The sequence below is a fragment of the Cricetulus griseus genome, chromosome 3 (assembly GCF_003668045.3).
Source record: "Cricetulus griseus strain 17A/GY chromosome 3, alternate assembly CriGri-PICRH-1.0, whole genome shotgun sequence".
Taxonomy (NCBI): Eukaryota; Metazoa; Chordata; class Mammalia; order Rodentia; family Cricetidae; genus Cricetulus; species Cricetulus griseus.
Window position 1 is genome coordinate 198,929,456 of NC_048596.1, and position 14,914 is coordinate 198,944,369.

At 52.6% G+C, this 14,914-nt stretch overlaps 1 protein-coding gene across 2 annotated transcripts in view; it reads left to right on the top strand.

The window, feature by feature from the left end:
• Positions 1–14,914, top strand: part of Zfpm1 (zinc finger protein, FOG family member 1) — a 60,330-nt gene that overhangs the window by 10,090 nt on the left and 35,326 nt on the right. For both annotated transcript variants that reach the window (XM_035442732.1, XM_027410676.2), the window contains one exon: positions 14,250–14,372. In XM_035442732.1, the coding sequence (XP_035298623.1) occupies positions 14,264–14,372 (109 nt within the window). In that variant the 5' untranslated portion in view covers positions 14,250–14,263. The remainder of the gene's footprint in view (positions 1–14,249; positions 14,373–14,914) is intronic.

Below are 14,914 nucleotides of genomic sequence, written 5' to 3' on the forward strand. Positions count from 1 at the left end.
GGAAATTCTGACTTCATAGCTCGCTGATTAAAGTGTCTGGATTTCTTGATAATACACAGATAAATTATGTTTTTGAAAAGGAAGGTAGGGAGGAGGGTGGAGAGAAAGGGGCCCTAGAGGGGAGCCCTTGGCAGACTCTAAGGAGATGGCTCTCCCAGCCTCTAAGCCAGGCTGTTAGCCACCAAATGTCCAGCCACTGAAACTGTGGCCAAACCCAGTTACGTCCAGCAGGCCCCACTCTGAGAAGACGCTGGTACACAGACTTCCAGGCCACAGGGTCTAGCCTTGAGGACGGATGGCAGCCCCCAGCACACACACAGCCTTGGGCAGAACTCCATACCAATGTGGCCTGTTTGCCCAGCAGACATGGCGCCTCTGCAGCCTCACCAGGCAGCTTTGCCTGGGTGCCATGCTGCCCTGCAGTGCCTGGTTAGACCATAGGTAGTTCAGTAAGTGTCAAGGTGTCCATGCAAAGCCACGCCCACCAGCTATGTGGGCTCCGCTCTGCAGCACTCAGAAACCCAGTTGGCTCCAGGGTTGTCCTCAGCCATCCTGCCTCCCAGCTTGGCCCAGCTGCCACTCGTGACAGGCAGCGCCTAGATGGGACTCGGGTGCCATTGCAAGCTTGTCTGGATAAAGCTGCCTCCTTCAGCTGATCCAAGATCCTCGCTGATGGTGTGATGCGCCAAGATTAAGGCTGCGCCAGGCTAATCCTTCTGCTGAGGGACAGGTAAGGCAGCCTTGGAGGAGTGAGGCACCTGCTGTGTGAGAAGAGAAACCAAGGCCCGTCAGCCCCAATACCTCTTAGTCCAGCTGGGCCCAGTGGGATGGGGGCACTCAGCTCTGCCCCTGTCCTGTGTATATAAAATCAGCCATGAGAATTGAAACACTGAAATCCCAGAGATGGGAAGGCCTGAGGAGGGCAGGAGCTTTCCTGTAAGGTCCTGGTCTTCCCAGGTGTAATGATCCCAATGATGGCCATACTGAGGATAGCTATCTTGTTGAGTTGTGTATCCACCCTTGGGCTTATCCTGTCTATGACATTGAGTCCTCCCATTATCCCTTTTTTCTCTTCTACGGACTCAGGCTCAGAGAGGTTGAGTAAATTGCCCAAGGTTACACAGCACAGGAGGCACTCTGACCCAGAGGCTCTGTCCCGATCTGAGTCTCCATCTACCTGGAGGTTCTGGGATATTTGCAGTTATAACTGCCTACCTCTATAAAGAAGCCTGGTCTCTCCACTTCAAAGGGAAGGAGTGGGCACAGAGAAGGCAAATGCTCAGCCCTACCCAGCCCTATCCCTGGATCTATGCAAATTGGTCTGTCTGGCCTTGAAGTTAGAGATCCTCCTGTCTCTGCCTCCTGAGTGCTGGGATTGAAGATGGGCACTACCATGCCTAGATAAACTGGCATATCTTATTGCTTATAGTCATTGAATTTGCCCCACAGGCTCCTTTGGTGAGAAAGTTGGTTTGAGGGGCTGGAGAGGCAGCTTAGTCAGCAAAGTGCTCTCCGTACAAGTGCAAGGACCAGAGTTCAGATCCATAGCTCCATACAAAAGAGCCAGGCATGGCAGAGTGCAATTGTAGCTCCCAGGCTGAGGAGGCTGACACATGCTGCCTCTGGGAGCTACTGTAGCCCTCTAGGACAAACAGCTCCCACAGGACTCTGAGCTGATGTGTCAGGCTTAGAGTTTCTGATTACTACCACCTAGATGTTTCTAGAATGTTCGTCTTTATCAGCCTGGGTCATTATCCCCAGCACCACCAGCACCACCAGCACCACCACCAATCATCAGAATTTCATACCTAGAGTGTCACAGGAGTCACGCACAGAGTCAATCAACCCCGAGACATGGCGGGGGGGGGGGGGAAGGTCCAGCTTGCCCTTCATGCTTCGGGTATCTCCCTATCCTGAGCCTCAGTTTCTATATCTCTGAACAGGGCTGTGGATGCTAAGATTGCATCCTACAGGCCCTGGACCTCTAGCCATGTTCTGTGGCCAACCCATGGGCCTCAGTACCCCTTAACTGTGCCCACCAGATCTTAACCAGGTTGCTAGCCTCCAGGCCAGAGAGGTGTAGCTGGGCTCCATCTGCCCTGGCTATGTGACCTTGGTCCAGACACTTCACTTCACTTCACTGGGCTTGGCTACCTCACCCATCAAAAAAGGCAGTGAGTGTCCTTGCAGGTCCTTGTGAGGAGCTGATGAGCCAGAGCTATGGAACCCTGGAATCCTGGCAGACAGGTGCCTTAGGTCCCCTACCCTCCCAGGTGCTCCTCGAGGCCTGTGTCTCCCTTTCTGGCTGGTGCCTGAAAGAGGGAGGCCTCCTCCCTAAGCTCCACGGTGTGGGAGGGATTGGGGTGGGGGTGTTCCACCCTCCCAGGCCCCCAACAAAAAGAAGAAAGAAAGGGAACCTTGATAAAAAGAGCGATAGGCACCATGCGTGGAGGAGCCGCTATCACCCCATCTATCTGCCTGCTCACTCACGGTTCTTTCCCCTTATCTCACCCCTCCAAATGCCAGGAACAAAAGCGTTGCAGACTTACACATACTGCCAAGCCCATGGCCCAACTTGGGGCTGCCAGGAGAGATGGCCCCTAAATCTAAAGGAAAAGTTGGGCTCCTCACCCTCATCAATTTGCAAAGGAAAGACACAAATGGCCCATTCTGAGTCATGGCAGCAGGGATGGAGTGTCCAGGAGTGGATGTCAAACCGGGGGGGGGGGGGAGTTCCCCATAGTACCCCTTGCATATTGTCTTTGTAACCTTGAGTCAGTATCTTCCTCTAAGGCACCCAGGATAGGTTTAAGTTCCCAGGATAGTTAGAGTGGGGCCTAGATAGAACCAGCCTTCCCCATAAAGTTTCTTTCTGCCTGAGTCTTCCTTGGGTCACACAGAATCTAACACTTTCCAGAATACCCCCTAGACTCAGTCCTACCTCTGCCTCCCACCCCTTAACCCCTACAAACCCCAAAGCCCTACTGATGTCTTAACTTCCTGGGCTCCTAAGAACAGCACTACTGAGCCCCTGCTCTCAGAGCAGAGCATAGGTCCCTCCCACCACTGTCCAGCCCCTGCTAGCAACCAATGAAAATAGAGTGCAAATGAGCAGACTTGAGGCTCAGGCATTGGCTGAAGTTCCATGGAGGGAGTGAGGCCTTACCTTAAAATGAGAGTTTGCACCTGTCCAGCTTAGACCCACAGGGTGGAAGTCCTCCAGGCTTCTGAACTTTCTTCAGGATCCTTGTGTTTGCCTTGGACAGGCCAGCCTTTGAGTAACCTCTGCTGACCTTAAAGCCTAGGCCACACCCTCGGGCACCAGGACCTGGGCATTCCACAAACAGTGCAGTCAGCTCTGTGCCAAATGGGGATGTGAGAAGTGGGGCAAGGACAGGCAGCAAAGGCTGGTAGTTCCCCCAGTCTCCCTCCAGACCCTGAGCATGTTATTGTCCCCATCCCCTCCTGCTACCCAGTGATTCACTAGGAACCTTGTGTCCAGGCCTCCCTAGCTCCAAGCTCCAGTGAGGACAGGGATTCCTATTTGTCACGCCTCAGCTTCCTAATCTATAAAATGGGAAAGAAACCTAGTCCCTCAGCCTGCCAGGATAGTTTCTGAACCTCTACCCTGCCCCAGGCCTCACCCCCACACCCCCAACTCCACCCGTCAAGGGGCTATACTGAATGTAGCAGTGTCTAGAGTTGCTCATGCCATACCTTTTTATTTTCAAAGCCCATAGAGATGGGAGCCTGACCTTGCCTCCATCCTCTCCACTCCGCAATATACTGTGTTGTAGAATTGAGCCCACAGTCACAACAGGGAGGCGTTGACTCCACAGCACCCTCAAACCACAGGTGTGGTGTTTTTTTAAATGCGGAAGTACAAAATAGTAGTGGCATAAGGTCCACAAGAGCACTTGGGCTGAGACCTAAGGGAAGAAGAGTCAGCAGTGACCTCATGACCTCAATCTTGACCCCCACACTCTGGGACTCTGTCACCTGTTTTTATAAAATGGGTTTGAGGGTCGGAAGCTATACTATACCATCACAAGGCCTTCCAGGACCAGCCTCTGTCTCTGCTAAAGGACCTCCTTTTCATGTGGGCAGCTCTGCCTGCCCCCAAAAGCACAGGGTGTGTATAACTAGATAAAGACTACCTGCTTGGTTTCTAGATCAGCCTTGCCTGTCTCAGAAGGAAAAGGAAGGAGAGGAACTAGGCTAGGTCAAGTCAGCTTGAGATGCTGGCCTTACCACAGACAAGGAGACTGAGGAGTCCTGAGGGATCAACCAAGTGCTAGGATAGAGATGGGGAAGGGACCGTGACTGGAGCACTGATGATGTGGAAGCCCCACAGTGTTGAGAGCATTCTTGAATCAGATGCAGGGGCAGATGCTGAACGGGGTTGGGTTGGGTTGGGGGAGGGGTGTGGGCACTGATGGTGTTGGTGAGGATGGGAAAGACACATAGCACAGGGTCTCATGTATGAGCAGGGCACTGAGAGAATAAGTGCTCAGAGCATTGTGCTCTGCATGACTGCTACAGCTGCTATGGGCTCAAAGTGGACTTAGAGAGGAGCGGGCCCAGCCCAGCCCACTCAGTGGACGGCTTGGTCACACAGGAACCATCTCTTGAGCAGCCGTCTGCCTCCATCCCTCTGGCCTGTACCATGCCGCGATGGCTCCATTAGTGAAACCTGCTCACATCGCTCAGCTCTTATCACCCATCTAGAGAAAGAATCACTCCAGGCCTCAGCACCCATCTCCACCGTTTTGTTTCCTCCTCTCTTGCTCCAGGCTCTGAGCTGTGGCCTTGGCCGCCCCTTCCTGGCACGTGGCCTCCACAGTCCCAGGCCCCATCCTGGCACAGGGCCCCCAGTGCACTCACTGACCATCCTCAGGGTGCACAAATCCAGCCCCTGTGGTGTCCTGGGCCCTCCCCCATGCAGCCCCTCCCCCAGAAGAATAGGCCATGGGTTCCTGGAGTGAAACAATCTTGTGTAATCTATCAGTGGCTATCAGGCCCATCGAGGGGAGGGACAGGAGTGGCTGGGCCTAGAGATGGCGCCAACCTTTAGCGTTGATAAAGTTTCCGAGTTCAGCTGTGATGAATGTTGAGTAAGCGCAGGCCGTAGATAGGATGTGGACTTGGCAGGCCTGAGGCTCCGGCTGAAACCAATCTCTCTCTATCAGCCCGGCTGGGCTTTCTCAGGCCCCCAGCCCTCTTCCCTCCTCCTAGCCTCCCTTTCTCTCAGCCTTGCCCCACCCAGGCCCCTGCCCCTGGGGACAGGATAGGAGACCAACTTGCCAGTTAGGTCTGGCCTGAGAGAGGGACCAGGCTCAAGCCAAGGGGAAGATCCTGAGGGAACCCACAGAGGTAGCTGTTGAAACCTCAGGGATCAAGGGCCCAGTACACACCCCACCACTGACAGGCCCTGCCTCCTCAAGCTTGGCATCTAGCAGTGCTGCTCACAGTACCCAGATTAAACCTTAGCTCTCTCCCAGACTTTTAGCCCTGGGAGTTCAGCTGGGACTTTTTGTGCCCCCTCCTGGCCCTAGGCCTTCCTACACACACTGCCTGAGTGCACTCCCTGGAGTGTTCTCAGTTGTAGCTTAAATGCCACCTCCTCTGAGTAGCCCCAGTACCTCCACATCCCCTCTGGACTGAGCCAACCCTCTGAGGTACAGAGGCCTATATCCCTGTATCCATCCCAGACTGAATGCCCCCTCTTATCTGCACAGTCAGTCCCCAGCCTGGGATGGACCTGCCTGGAACTTCTTGATCCCTCCAGAGCCCTCCACCCACTCTTCACCAAAGCTCTATAAGGTCAGATGTGGGTCCCTGAATCTTGCAGCCTGGCCAGCACTTTATTATGTACGTTCCCAAATAGCAGTATAAGCAGCTACCATAAGGCCAGATGGTGACTAGGATGACTGCCTTCTGCCTCAGTTTCCTTATCTGCCCATGGAATCAACATCCCTGCATGGTGGTGCTGGTAAGGCTCTCATAGACCCAAGGGAGCTGTTGAGAGCAATGTGCATGAGTCCACAGGGATCTGGAATAAAGGAGCTAAAGCTTCTTCCAAAGATTACAGACAACCAAGGAGGGGGCAGGGGGCATCCCCACAAAACAGGGTTTTCTGACTCCAGTTATGCCAGGAACAACTAGCAGAGCCCAGGCTCTGGTTCCAGGAACAGACATAGGGACCAGGGATAGATAGAAGCAGAGATGGGCAGGAAGATGTGGGATCATGAGGGAAACTGAGGCCCAACAAGGGAAGAAGCAAGACCTCAGTCCTGAGATTCTCGTGGACCTGTATCTGAATCCTACTCTAGACAAAGCCATCCCTGCTTCTCTTCACTGTGAACCAGGATTGGGGTGGGCAGGACTCTAAGGGCCTTACCAGGTGCTGCTCTACTGGTAGAGAGACCTTGTCACTCTGTGCCTCAGTTTTCCGAATTTAAAGTAGGGTAATAGCAAATTGGAGAGCTAATAAGAGTCAAGTGCACCAGGCATTGGTAACGCACACCTTTAATCCCAGCACTTGGGAGGCAGAGGCAGGCAGATCTCTATGAGTTTGAGGCCAGCCTGGTCTCCAGAGCGAGTGCCAGGATAGGCTCCAAAGCTACACAGAGAAACCCTGTCTCGGAAAAAAAAAAAAGAAAAGAAAAGAAAAGAAAAAGAGTCAAGTGGGGGGGGGGCTGGAGAGATGGCTCAGAGGTTAAGAGCACCAGCTGCTCTTCCAGAGGTCCTGAGTTCAATTCCCAGCAACCACATGGTAGCTCACAACTATCAGTTATGAGATCTGGTGCTCTCTTCTGGTGTGCAGATATACATGGAAGCAGAATGCTATATACATAATAAATAAATAAAATCTTTAGAAAAAAAAAAAAAAGAGAGAGAGTCAAGTGCCACTGGAGTTAGAATGTTCAGAGCTCCAGCAGCCCTTCCTTAGCCCAAGCGCCTGGCCAGAATCCCTGGCATGTCTGTAGTCACTGTTACTGTGTGAAGCCACTTGAAGCACATGCCTGGGGTACCTGGGTCCCACATGGACTAACCAGAACAGCAACAGGCCAAGGCTTGGGGTAATGAAGCCCACCACATTCTGTCTATTAATTCAGAACTGGCTTCTATATGAGGGTTGGAAACAGGAGTGGAAAAGATTCCCAGGAGGGGAGAGCACTGGGCTGGCTATGCCCTAGGGGGAGGGAGGGAGGTGTTTCACAGCTGCATGAAGCTCTGGGTCCTCTGGGGACAGACAAGGGAAGGTGACTGACGTCAGAGATTTTCAGTGACTCCTTTTAAAGTTTTTGGAACCAACTTGACCTCAGGTCACCAGAGTGTGTTTCTTTTCACAAGACAGGGTCACATAGAACGCTGTATTTTATCTGGGCTGTGTGTCACCCCCACACACCCGATTTTTTTTTTCCAGTAAAGATCTATGCCTTTAAAAGCCAAGCAGCAGGAAAAGCCTGTATTTTATTGTGTGTGAATGATATCTCAGTAGGATCTTTTTAGTGCTTGAATGCTGAGGTCTGTCTGGATCCGTGTTTACTAGAATGTGGGTCCTGACTCTCCATCAGACCTCCTGCTTGGTGCCTCTGGAAGACTGCCCAGTGAGTAAGGAAGGTATATATCACCTTCCAGGATGGCCTGAGCTCCAGGTCCATGCCAATTGGTGTAGGCCCTCCTGATGCTCACAGCCAGGCCCAGAAGCAGTCAGCAGGCCAGCCACCTAAGGCCACAACAAGGTAGAGAGAATCAGGCAAGACCCAGAAGGTCATAGGACTCAGACTTTTCAGAAAGACATGTGTACTCCCCCATCCCAGGGTCTGTGGGAGTGCTCTCTGGGATATGCTGGGTAAGAAAGTCTACCTGTCCCAGCCCATATCTGTTCTACCCCTGTGCTACCCATGTAGTGAACAGTATCTATGTCCAGGGCACATGCTCAAAGATGGTGGACTCTGGCTGAAGCCCCAGCTTGACTGTGATCATTGGGAACCCCAGGGGGCAGACATGCTCCCTCTTGCTGGAGCAGGGTGTGTACTCCAGTGAACAAGCCATGCTATCTGGCCAACTGCCTAAGGGGCAGTGCCCCTCTGGGCTCTGTATGATGCTGTATCTCCAACAGCATCCTCACCTCAAACACCACTGTTGTACTCTCCTCAGCACCTCCCCAGGGCCATCCTGAGTTGAGTCTGAGGTCAAGGTTGACACAGACACTGAGCTTCAAATGGCCCTTCACCCTTCCCAGGCATGCTGAATATCTACTAAGCCTTGAGGGCCACACAGGTCTCTGACCTTATAGTGAGCAGCCTAATAAGTTGGTGGTGCCAGAGGAGACAGAGCAGCCCACTGGGTTTGGGACTCTAAAGGAGAAAAGTCCTTGAATAGACTGAGGAGTTCTATAGGGAGAGCAGCAGCCTCTCAAGGACAGGTTTGGGGACTGGTGACAGATGCCCTACATGGAAAGCATGTAAGGTGGGCACATGCTGAGGGGCCTGGACCTTCCCTCACTGGCAAGACAGCTTTGGGCCGTGTCCAAGTAGTATGGTTAGAAGTGACAGGGACTCTACTGTGCGAGCCCTGCCCCATTGCACTGTGTATAATATGGCCTGAGGTGATCCTGAGGACTTGACGCAATGGGGTCAGAGACGTCTCCAAGGTTCCTCAACACACCCCCGTTAATGCTTTTTGACAGGGGTATCCTCAAGCCATTAGAACTTAAAGAAAATTCAAGTCTGTCTGAAGAGCCTGGAGTGTATAGCAGGCTGTAGCTCTGGGATGCCATGTGCCTCAGTTTCCATGCCCCAGCATAGACTGGATCAGATTCCCTACTTAGATGAGGCCTGTACTCCATCTATTCCTGCTGACCAGGACCCACTGTCACAGGTCATAGTGTCTACTAGCCAAGAAGTAAGGCTTTAGACCTTAGACTTGAGACACAGGCCCTTAGACACAGTCCCCCACTGGGCTTAGTCCTGTGACGCTAAGCTCCCTAAATTCTGCTCCTCGGGGAGGGCAGGGTTATCTTGCCGCCTGTCTATCCCCACCATGGCCCTAGCTGCCTGCTGCCCAGTGGTGGGAAAGTCTGTATCTGTTGCTATTTTCTCTCTGTTATCAGGGCCTTATCTGGCAGCTGGGTCCTGCTGGAGGCCAGGGTCTCCCTCCTGGCAGTGTCAAGCCATTCCACTGAGGTGAAGAGGCTAGGCCTCTACCAGCCAAAGTGTGTGGGGGGGGCTTCCTGTTCCTCCTGATGGCCCTCCCTGGCCCTGAAAGGAACATCAATTATCACAATAGCCCCAGACTGTGCTCCCAGCCACTATCCCATATGGCTGTGTGGACTCCAGCCTCCACAAGAGGCTGCCCCTGTTTCCATGAGGGAACGGTCCTACTTTGCCTGGTGTACATTGTCCCTCTACCCTACTACTTTTTCCCTGGCCCACTGTCAGGGAGCCTCTTGTCAGTCCTTGTCACCTCCCCTCACCACACCTCTCCTCTCCCTCTTGCCATGCACACTGGCACCTCTTTTCCTTTGGGAAAAAAAGTTTGGTCACTGGTTTGTCTCCAGCTCCTGGGCCTGAATCTGGCACAACAAAGGCACGGGAAAGGTTTGCTGAGTGAATAATGAGTATGTAAATAGATGAAACAACTGTGATTTGGAATGAGGCTGCCTGGTTTCTGGGGGTTTACCTGGGATCCGTCTCTGAGCTCTGTTGCCCAAGGATGGGCAGGCAGCTGCCCCCGATCATCTTTGTTCCATCTGTAGGAAGGGAGGAAAGACTCTGGGTGACCCAGGCAGGCTCCCGTGGGCCTTGGTCTGTGACTTCTACTGGGTTTGGAAAGGTGGGTGCTGCTCTGGTTCTTACAGTGGTTCATATCCCCATGTGGGAGTCTGCAGGAGTCTCACCCATGACCTTGCTGCCTGAGGGGCACAGACTGGGGGACTTTGTCCCTCTTTCAGAATCTGCAGTGACCTCCACGTGGTGATTTCAAAATCACCACCACCACCCTTCAGTGCAACTCATCAAAGCTGGGAGAGAGCTGTACTCATCCTCACTTACACAGGGACCTGGAAGGAAGTGGGCATCAGCCTGCCACACAGAGCCTGTCTCCATAATTCAGTTTTAAAGCATGAAAAAGGGAGTTGATGAAATTCCGCTATCAGCTCTGAGCCAATATGCAAAATATCTCACCCCCAATCAAATAGCTATTATGTTTTCATTCCCAAGCGGCGTCCGGCTTAATGAGCAGGAGACGGATGGGCGCTTGGGCATCTGCTCCTTGTGATAACCAAGGGGCTCGGGGCACTATGCGGGGCTGCTCCCAGTGCTGTCCTGGCAGTGGGTGACCACCATGGTGGCCTGTGGATGCTACTGAGCAGAAATGTGGTCTTGTGCCCAGACATCTCCAACTGGGCAGTAGCCAGGCAACAGGGCCAGCATCACCCTCACTATGAGTAATGGGAGGTGAGGTTCAAGACAGTGCTGAGGATCCAACCTGTCTGGTCAGGTCATAATGTTGTCTGAGTCCCTTTGTCTCCATGCACCATCCCCTTGCCTTTTCCTTGAGGATCGTGGGCAAGCTGTTCTGCCTTAGTTGAATGAGCCTCAGTTTACCCATTCACAAAGTAGTTGCAACCCAGACTTTTCACTAGGGGGATGTTTGGAATTTAGATAGGATTGGCCTTAGGTTCACCACTCTACACCCTACTGTTCTTTGTCCCCATTCCCATGGCACCCAGTCTGGCTCACATTACATATTCTGTATTACCTCTACATACCAAGATAACCCAGCATAAACCCTCTGTGCCTTAGTTCCCCCATCTGAGACAGGACTGGAAGATGACCTCACCGGACTGTGTAAGTGAGAGAGGTGAAGGAAGGACATTTGTGAAGTGGTGATGAGCCAAGGCCCCTTGTACACAGTTTGTGCTTAATAACTGCTTTCCCCATCTCCTGGCCCTGCTGGGCCATTGGTGCAGTAACCAGTGACAGCTGGTGTTTGTAAAGCCCTGGGCCCCAGCACCCTGAGCTGCACTTTGATAGTGCCAGCGAGCTGTCCTGGGAGGCTGCAGCTGTGAGAGTTTCCATGCATAGCTGAGGAGATGGAGTACAGAGAGGGAGAATGGCCAAGGTCAAAGAGCAAGGACACAGTTTTATCTGTCACTCTGTCTGGTTGGGGACCCTAGCATAGGGCATCCTGGGGAGGGACAAAGTCCAGTCATGGTTCACGGATACCCCTGACATATAAGGCCAACTTCCCCCTTTTCTACACTCCACAGCCCTTATGGGTCTAGGTGCACCAGAGGGCCCAGTGCCAGCTTAGGCTCCATTGAAGCCAACTGAGGGCTCAGAACGCCAAAGCAGCCCCGGGCAGATGTGCCACATCCCATCTGCCGGCTCTCTCTGTTTGCCAGTGGTGATTGCCTCCTGCATTATCATAGCTATTTAATTGTTCTGGAACTGAATTAACAACATCAGAATGAACAGCCTTGCAGCCCAGCTTCTTTCTCCACGCTCATCCACAAGGCTTTGTGAGGGGTGCCCGCCTTTGTTCTTGTAAATGGAGGAACATCCCAGCTCCGGGCACTTGGGTGTGGGGGATCCACCTGGGTGGGCACTGGGTTGGGCTCCATGACATTGCTAGGGAAGGATGTTTCTGCTTGTGCCCCCTCATTGACCCAGCCCAATGCCAGTCCCAGAGTTCCTGAGAGCAGGCTTCATCCCACTGCTGGAACAAATAACTGAGACTCCACATGCCTTCCAGCCCCTGGAGCGGCACAGAGCTCCTACAGAGGGATGGGTGCTGAGCCTCGGCAGAGCTGTCTCCAGTGTCCTGAAGGGTGGCTCTGCTCAGGGTGGACCTCCACCACTGTTTTCCAGCCCTAGTTCAAGGTCATACTGATCAAGGCATGTGTGTCTGCCACTGTGGGCCTTAGCCCTGTTTCTGGTAGGCTGGGTCCAGAGCTAGCACCCACAGGACTGCAGCTAGGAAACCTATCTCATTTCCCCTTCCTGGGTCTTGTGATGTCACCGCAGTGCCCCAGGCTGAAGTTGGAGTCCTTCCTTTCCAGACCTCAAAAGCCAATGTGGTGGGACTCTGCTTTCACTCCCACCCACTACACTCTGTTGCAGGTGCAACTACCTTCTCCCACACATAGCATCTCCTGGTCTCACCCCCTGCGCTTGCCCTCGTTCTGGCTTAGGAACCACTATGGTTCTTTGGTTTTTCCTGCCCTCAGGAGCCACATGCAATGTCATAAGGCCCCTGCATCCTAGAATGCTGTCTGGCCATTTGAGGCCCATGTGAACAGGAGGTCACTGACCCCAGTAGTGTGGCCTGGCCTGGATTACAGCCACCATAGTCCTTCAGACACAGAAATCTGTTCCCCATCCCATCTGAAAGATCGTCCTACAAACCTGGTCCCAGCCTGGCCTCTATTCCATCTTCATGGGTCCCCATGCCATTGACGTGACCAATACCATGGGTTCCACAGTGGCTTAGGTATTTGATGTGTACTAACATGCGTTGGTATTGATGGCCCTGGCACAGGCCTGCAGGTCTCCACAGAACCCCCATTCCTCCTGAAAAGCTGCTGTCCTGGAAAGCAGCAGGTTTCATTAGCTGTGAAAGGCTGGGGGCCCCCAAGTGTCAAAGGGATGCATCCTAGACCATCCCCCTGTCTGAAGACACTGGCCTGCCCCCAGAAATGGCTTTGAAGTGGCAAGATCATTGCTCAGTTGGTAGAGCACTTGTCTACCATACACAAAGCCCTGGGTTAGAGTCCCACAGTGCATATACCAGGTATAATCCCAGCACTCAGGAGGTAGAGGCAGGAGCCTCTACCACAGAGTACAGTGGTTTTCAACCTTCCTTATGCTGCAACCCTTTAATATAAGTAGTTCCTCATGTTGTGGTGACCCCTAAACATGAAATTACTATGTTGCTACTTCATATCTGTAAATTTGCAGCTGAAATGAATCGTAATGTAAATATCTGTTTTTCAATGGTCTTAGGAGTGACCCCCAGTGTGAGAGCCACTGACATAGTAAGTTCAAGGCCAATGTGTAATACATGAGTCCCTGTCTGAAAAACAAAACAAAACCAAAGATGGCTCTTACATGCCTTCTGCCCCTTCCTTTACCCTAAGGCAGACACCTCACCCTCAAGTATCCTCAGGCCCTGTGACACATGGCCTTTTAGGTTATTTTCTCTAGTGTCTTCAGGCTTCACTGCTCTAAGTCTCAAGGCCCCTCCCATGCTAGTGGGTGTGCCCAAGACACAGGCTCTTCTCCTCAGTGACTACAAAAAAAACAAGACAAGTGTCCTCTGCAAGCTGTGGCTTAAGAGCATGAACTGAGGGCCAGGCTGGCCAAGGGTTTCAGTTGGGCCTTAGTTCTGTTCCTGTCACTGATACCCTGGGGTAACTTCAGAGGTTGCATCACTCCTGACCTGTGCTTGGTGTCCTCTGGGAGTCATTGTAGAGTCTTGGAGGTTTATTCCAGCCTGCCATCTCCCACTTCAAGGTGGATGCCCCCCAACTGATCTGGAGGGAGGGGAGCAAAGATGCCCAGCACCCACTGTGAAGGATACCTGTGTCCTGACCCAGTCCAGCAGCTGCTATGTTTGTGTCCATCATGTGTTTGCCCAATGTAGTGAGCACAAGAACTCACCATTGGAGAGTCCTGGACCAAACCCCAAGTGTGTGGTGGCTTGACATATGGGGCCTGGGAGTTTTCCTGCAGGAGACCATAAGCAAATAGTAGACATGTCTACTGTGTGACCTCAAGAGTCTGTGTGACCCGTTGAGTCTGTGTGTGAGCCTGTGAGTGTGAGTCTGTGTGTGAACCTGTGAGGCAGGAAGACCTGAAACATCCATCTGAGCCCCAAAGGACTCCATGTTGGTTTTTATTGGGAGCGTATGGTTGGGAAGGACTGAGACTCATGACCTGGCAAACAGGTATCATTACCTGAGGAGGGACAGACAACATGAAAGGCAAGGATAGGAAATGAATCAAGTGACACCAAAGCTTAGGAATTGTTGCAGGGTGGGAGGTAAACAAAGCATGAACATACTAGACGCCAGGAGACCCAGGAGTCACACCTCTGCCTCGGTGGGTGGCTGGCCCTGCCCTTGTCCTGCTACCCACTCTACCTAAGCACCAAAGCTGAGCCTGTTTTGCCATTAGGAAACCAGGGTGGCCTTACCCAGAAGCATCTCATGACTTTTCTGGGGCTTATGTCCACAGGTTCCCTCAGAGATATGGAGGCTAGAGAAGAAACCCAGGCCATGGGCATCAGCCCCATGGAGCAAGAGGCCACATCCCCTGAGGCCCCAGCCATAGAGGAGTCCCCAAGCCCACCCAGAGAAGGTGAGTGTGCAGATCAGTGTCTTGCCTAGAGCTCGTGGGAGGACAGAGAGGGCTTCAGCAGGTAGCTGATGCTTAGTATCCTCCAGCTACTGTCCCCAGGACCTAAAGAGATCAGGGGAGAGGGGTATCTACTGTGCATGAGTTGGAGGCTCAACCTCATGCTAAGATAATTGAGGCCTGGGTGGGAAAAATCCTGTTCAGGGCTAGATCTCAGGGAAGCCATGCCACTCCCAGCCTGTTTACCACTGTGAAACGGTGTCCACAGGATCTGCAGGGCTGTGGCTTGGGGTCCATATACATCATCAAGCCGCACCCAGGAAGAGCTGTGAGGTTCTTAGGAGGCAAAAAACACACTGTAAACGATGAATTAAAGGATTGAGGCCCAGAGAGGTTAAGAAGTTTGTCTGGAGGGGTCACGGTTCATAACTCCAGCAAGGATCTGACCTAGGTCTGGGTTTAGACTCATCCCACTGTCACATTGTCCCCTTTTTCTCACCCTCACGACCTCCTCAGACTCTACTGGGCCTCCTGGTTGCAGTTTT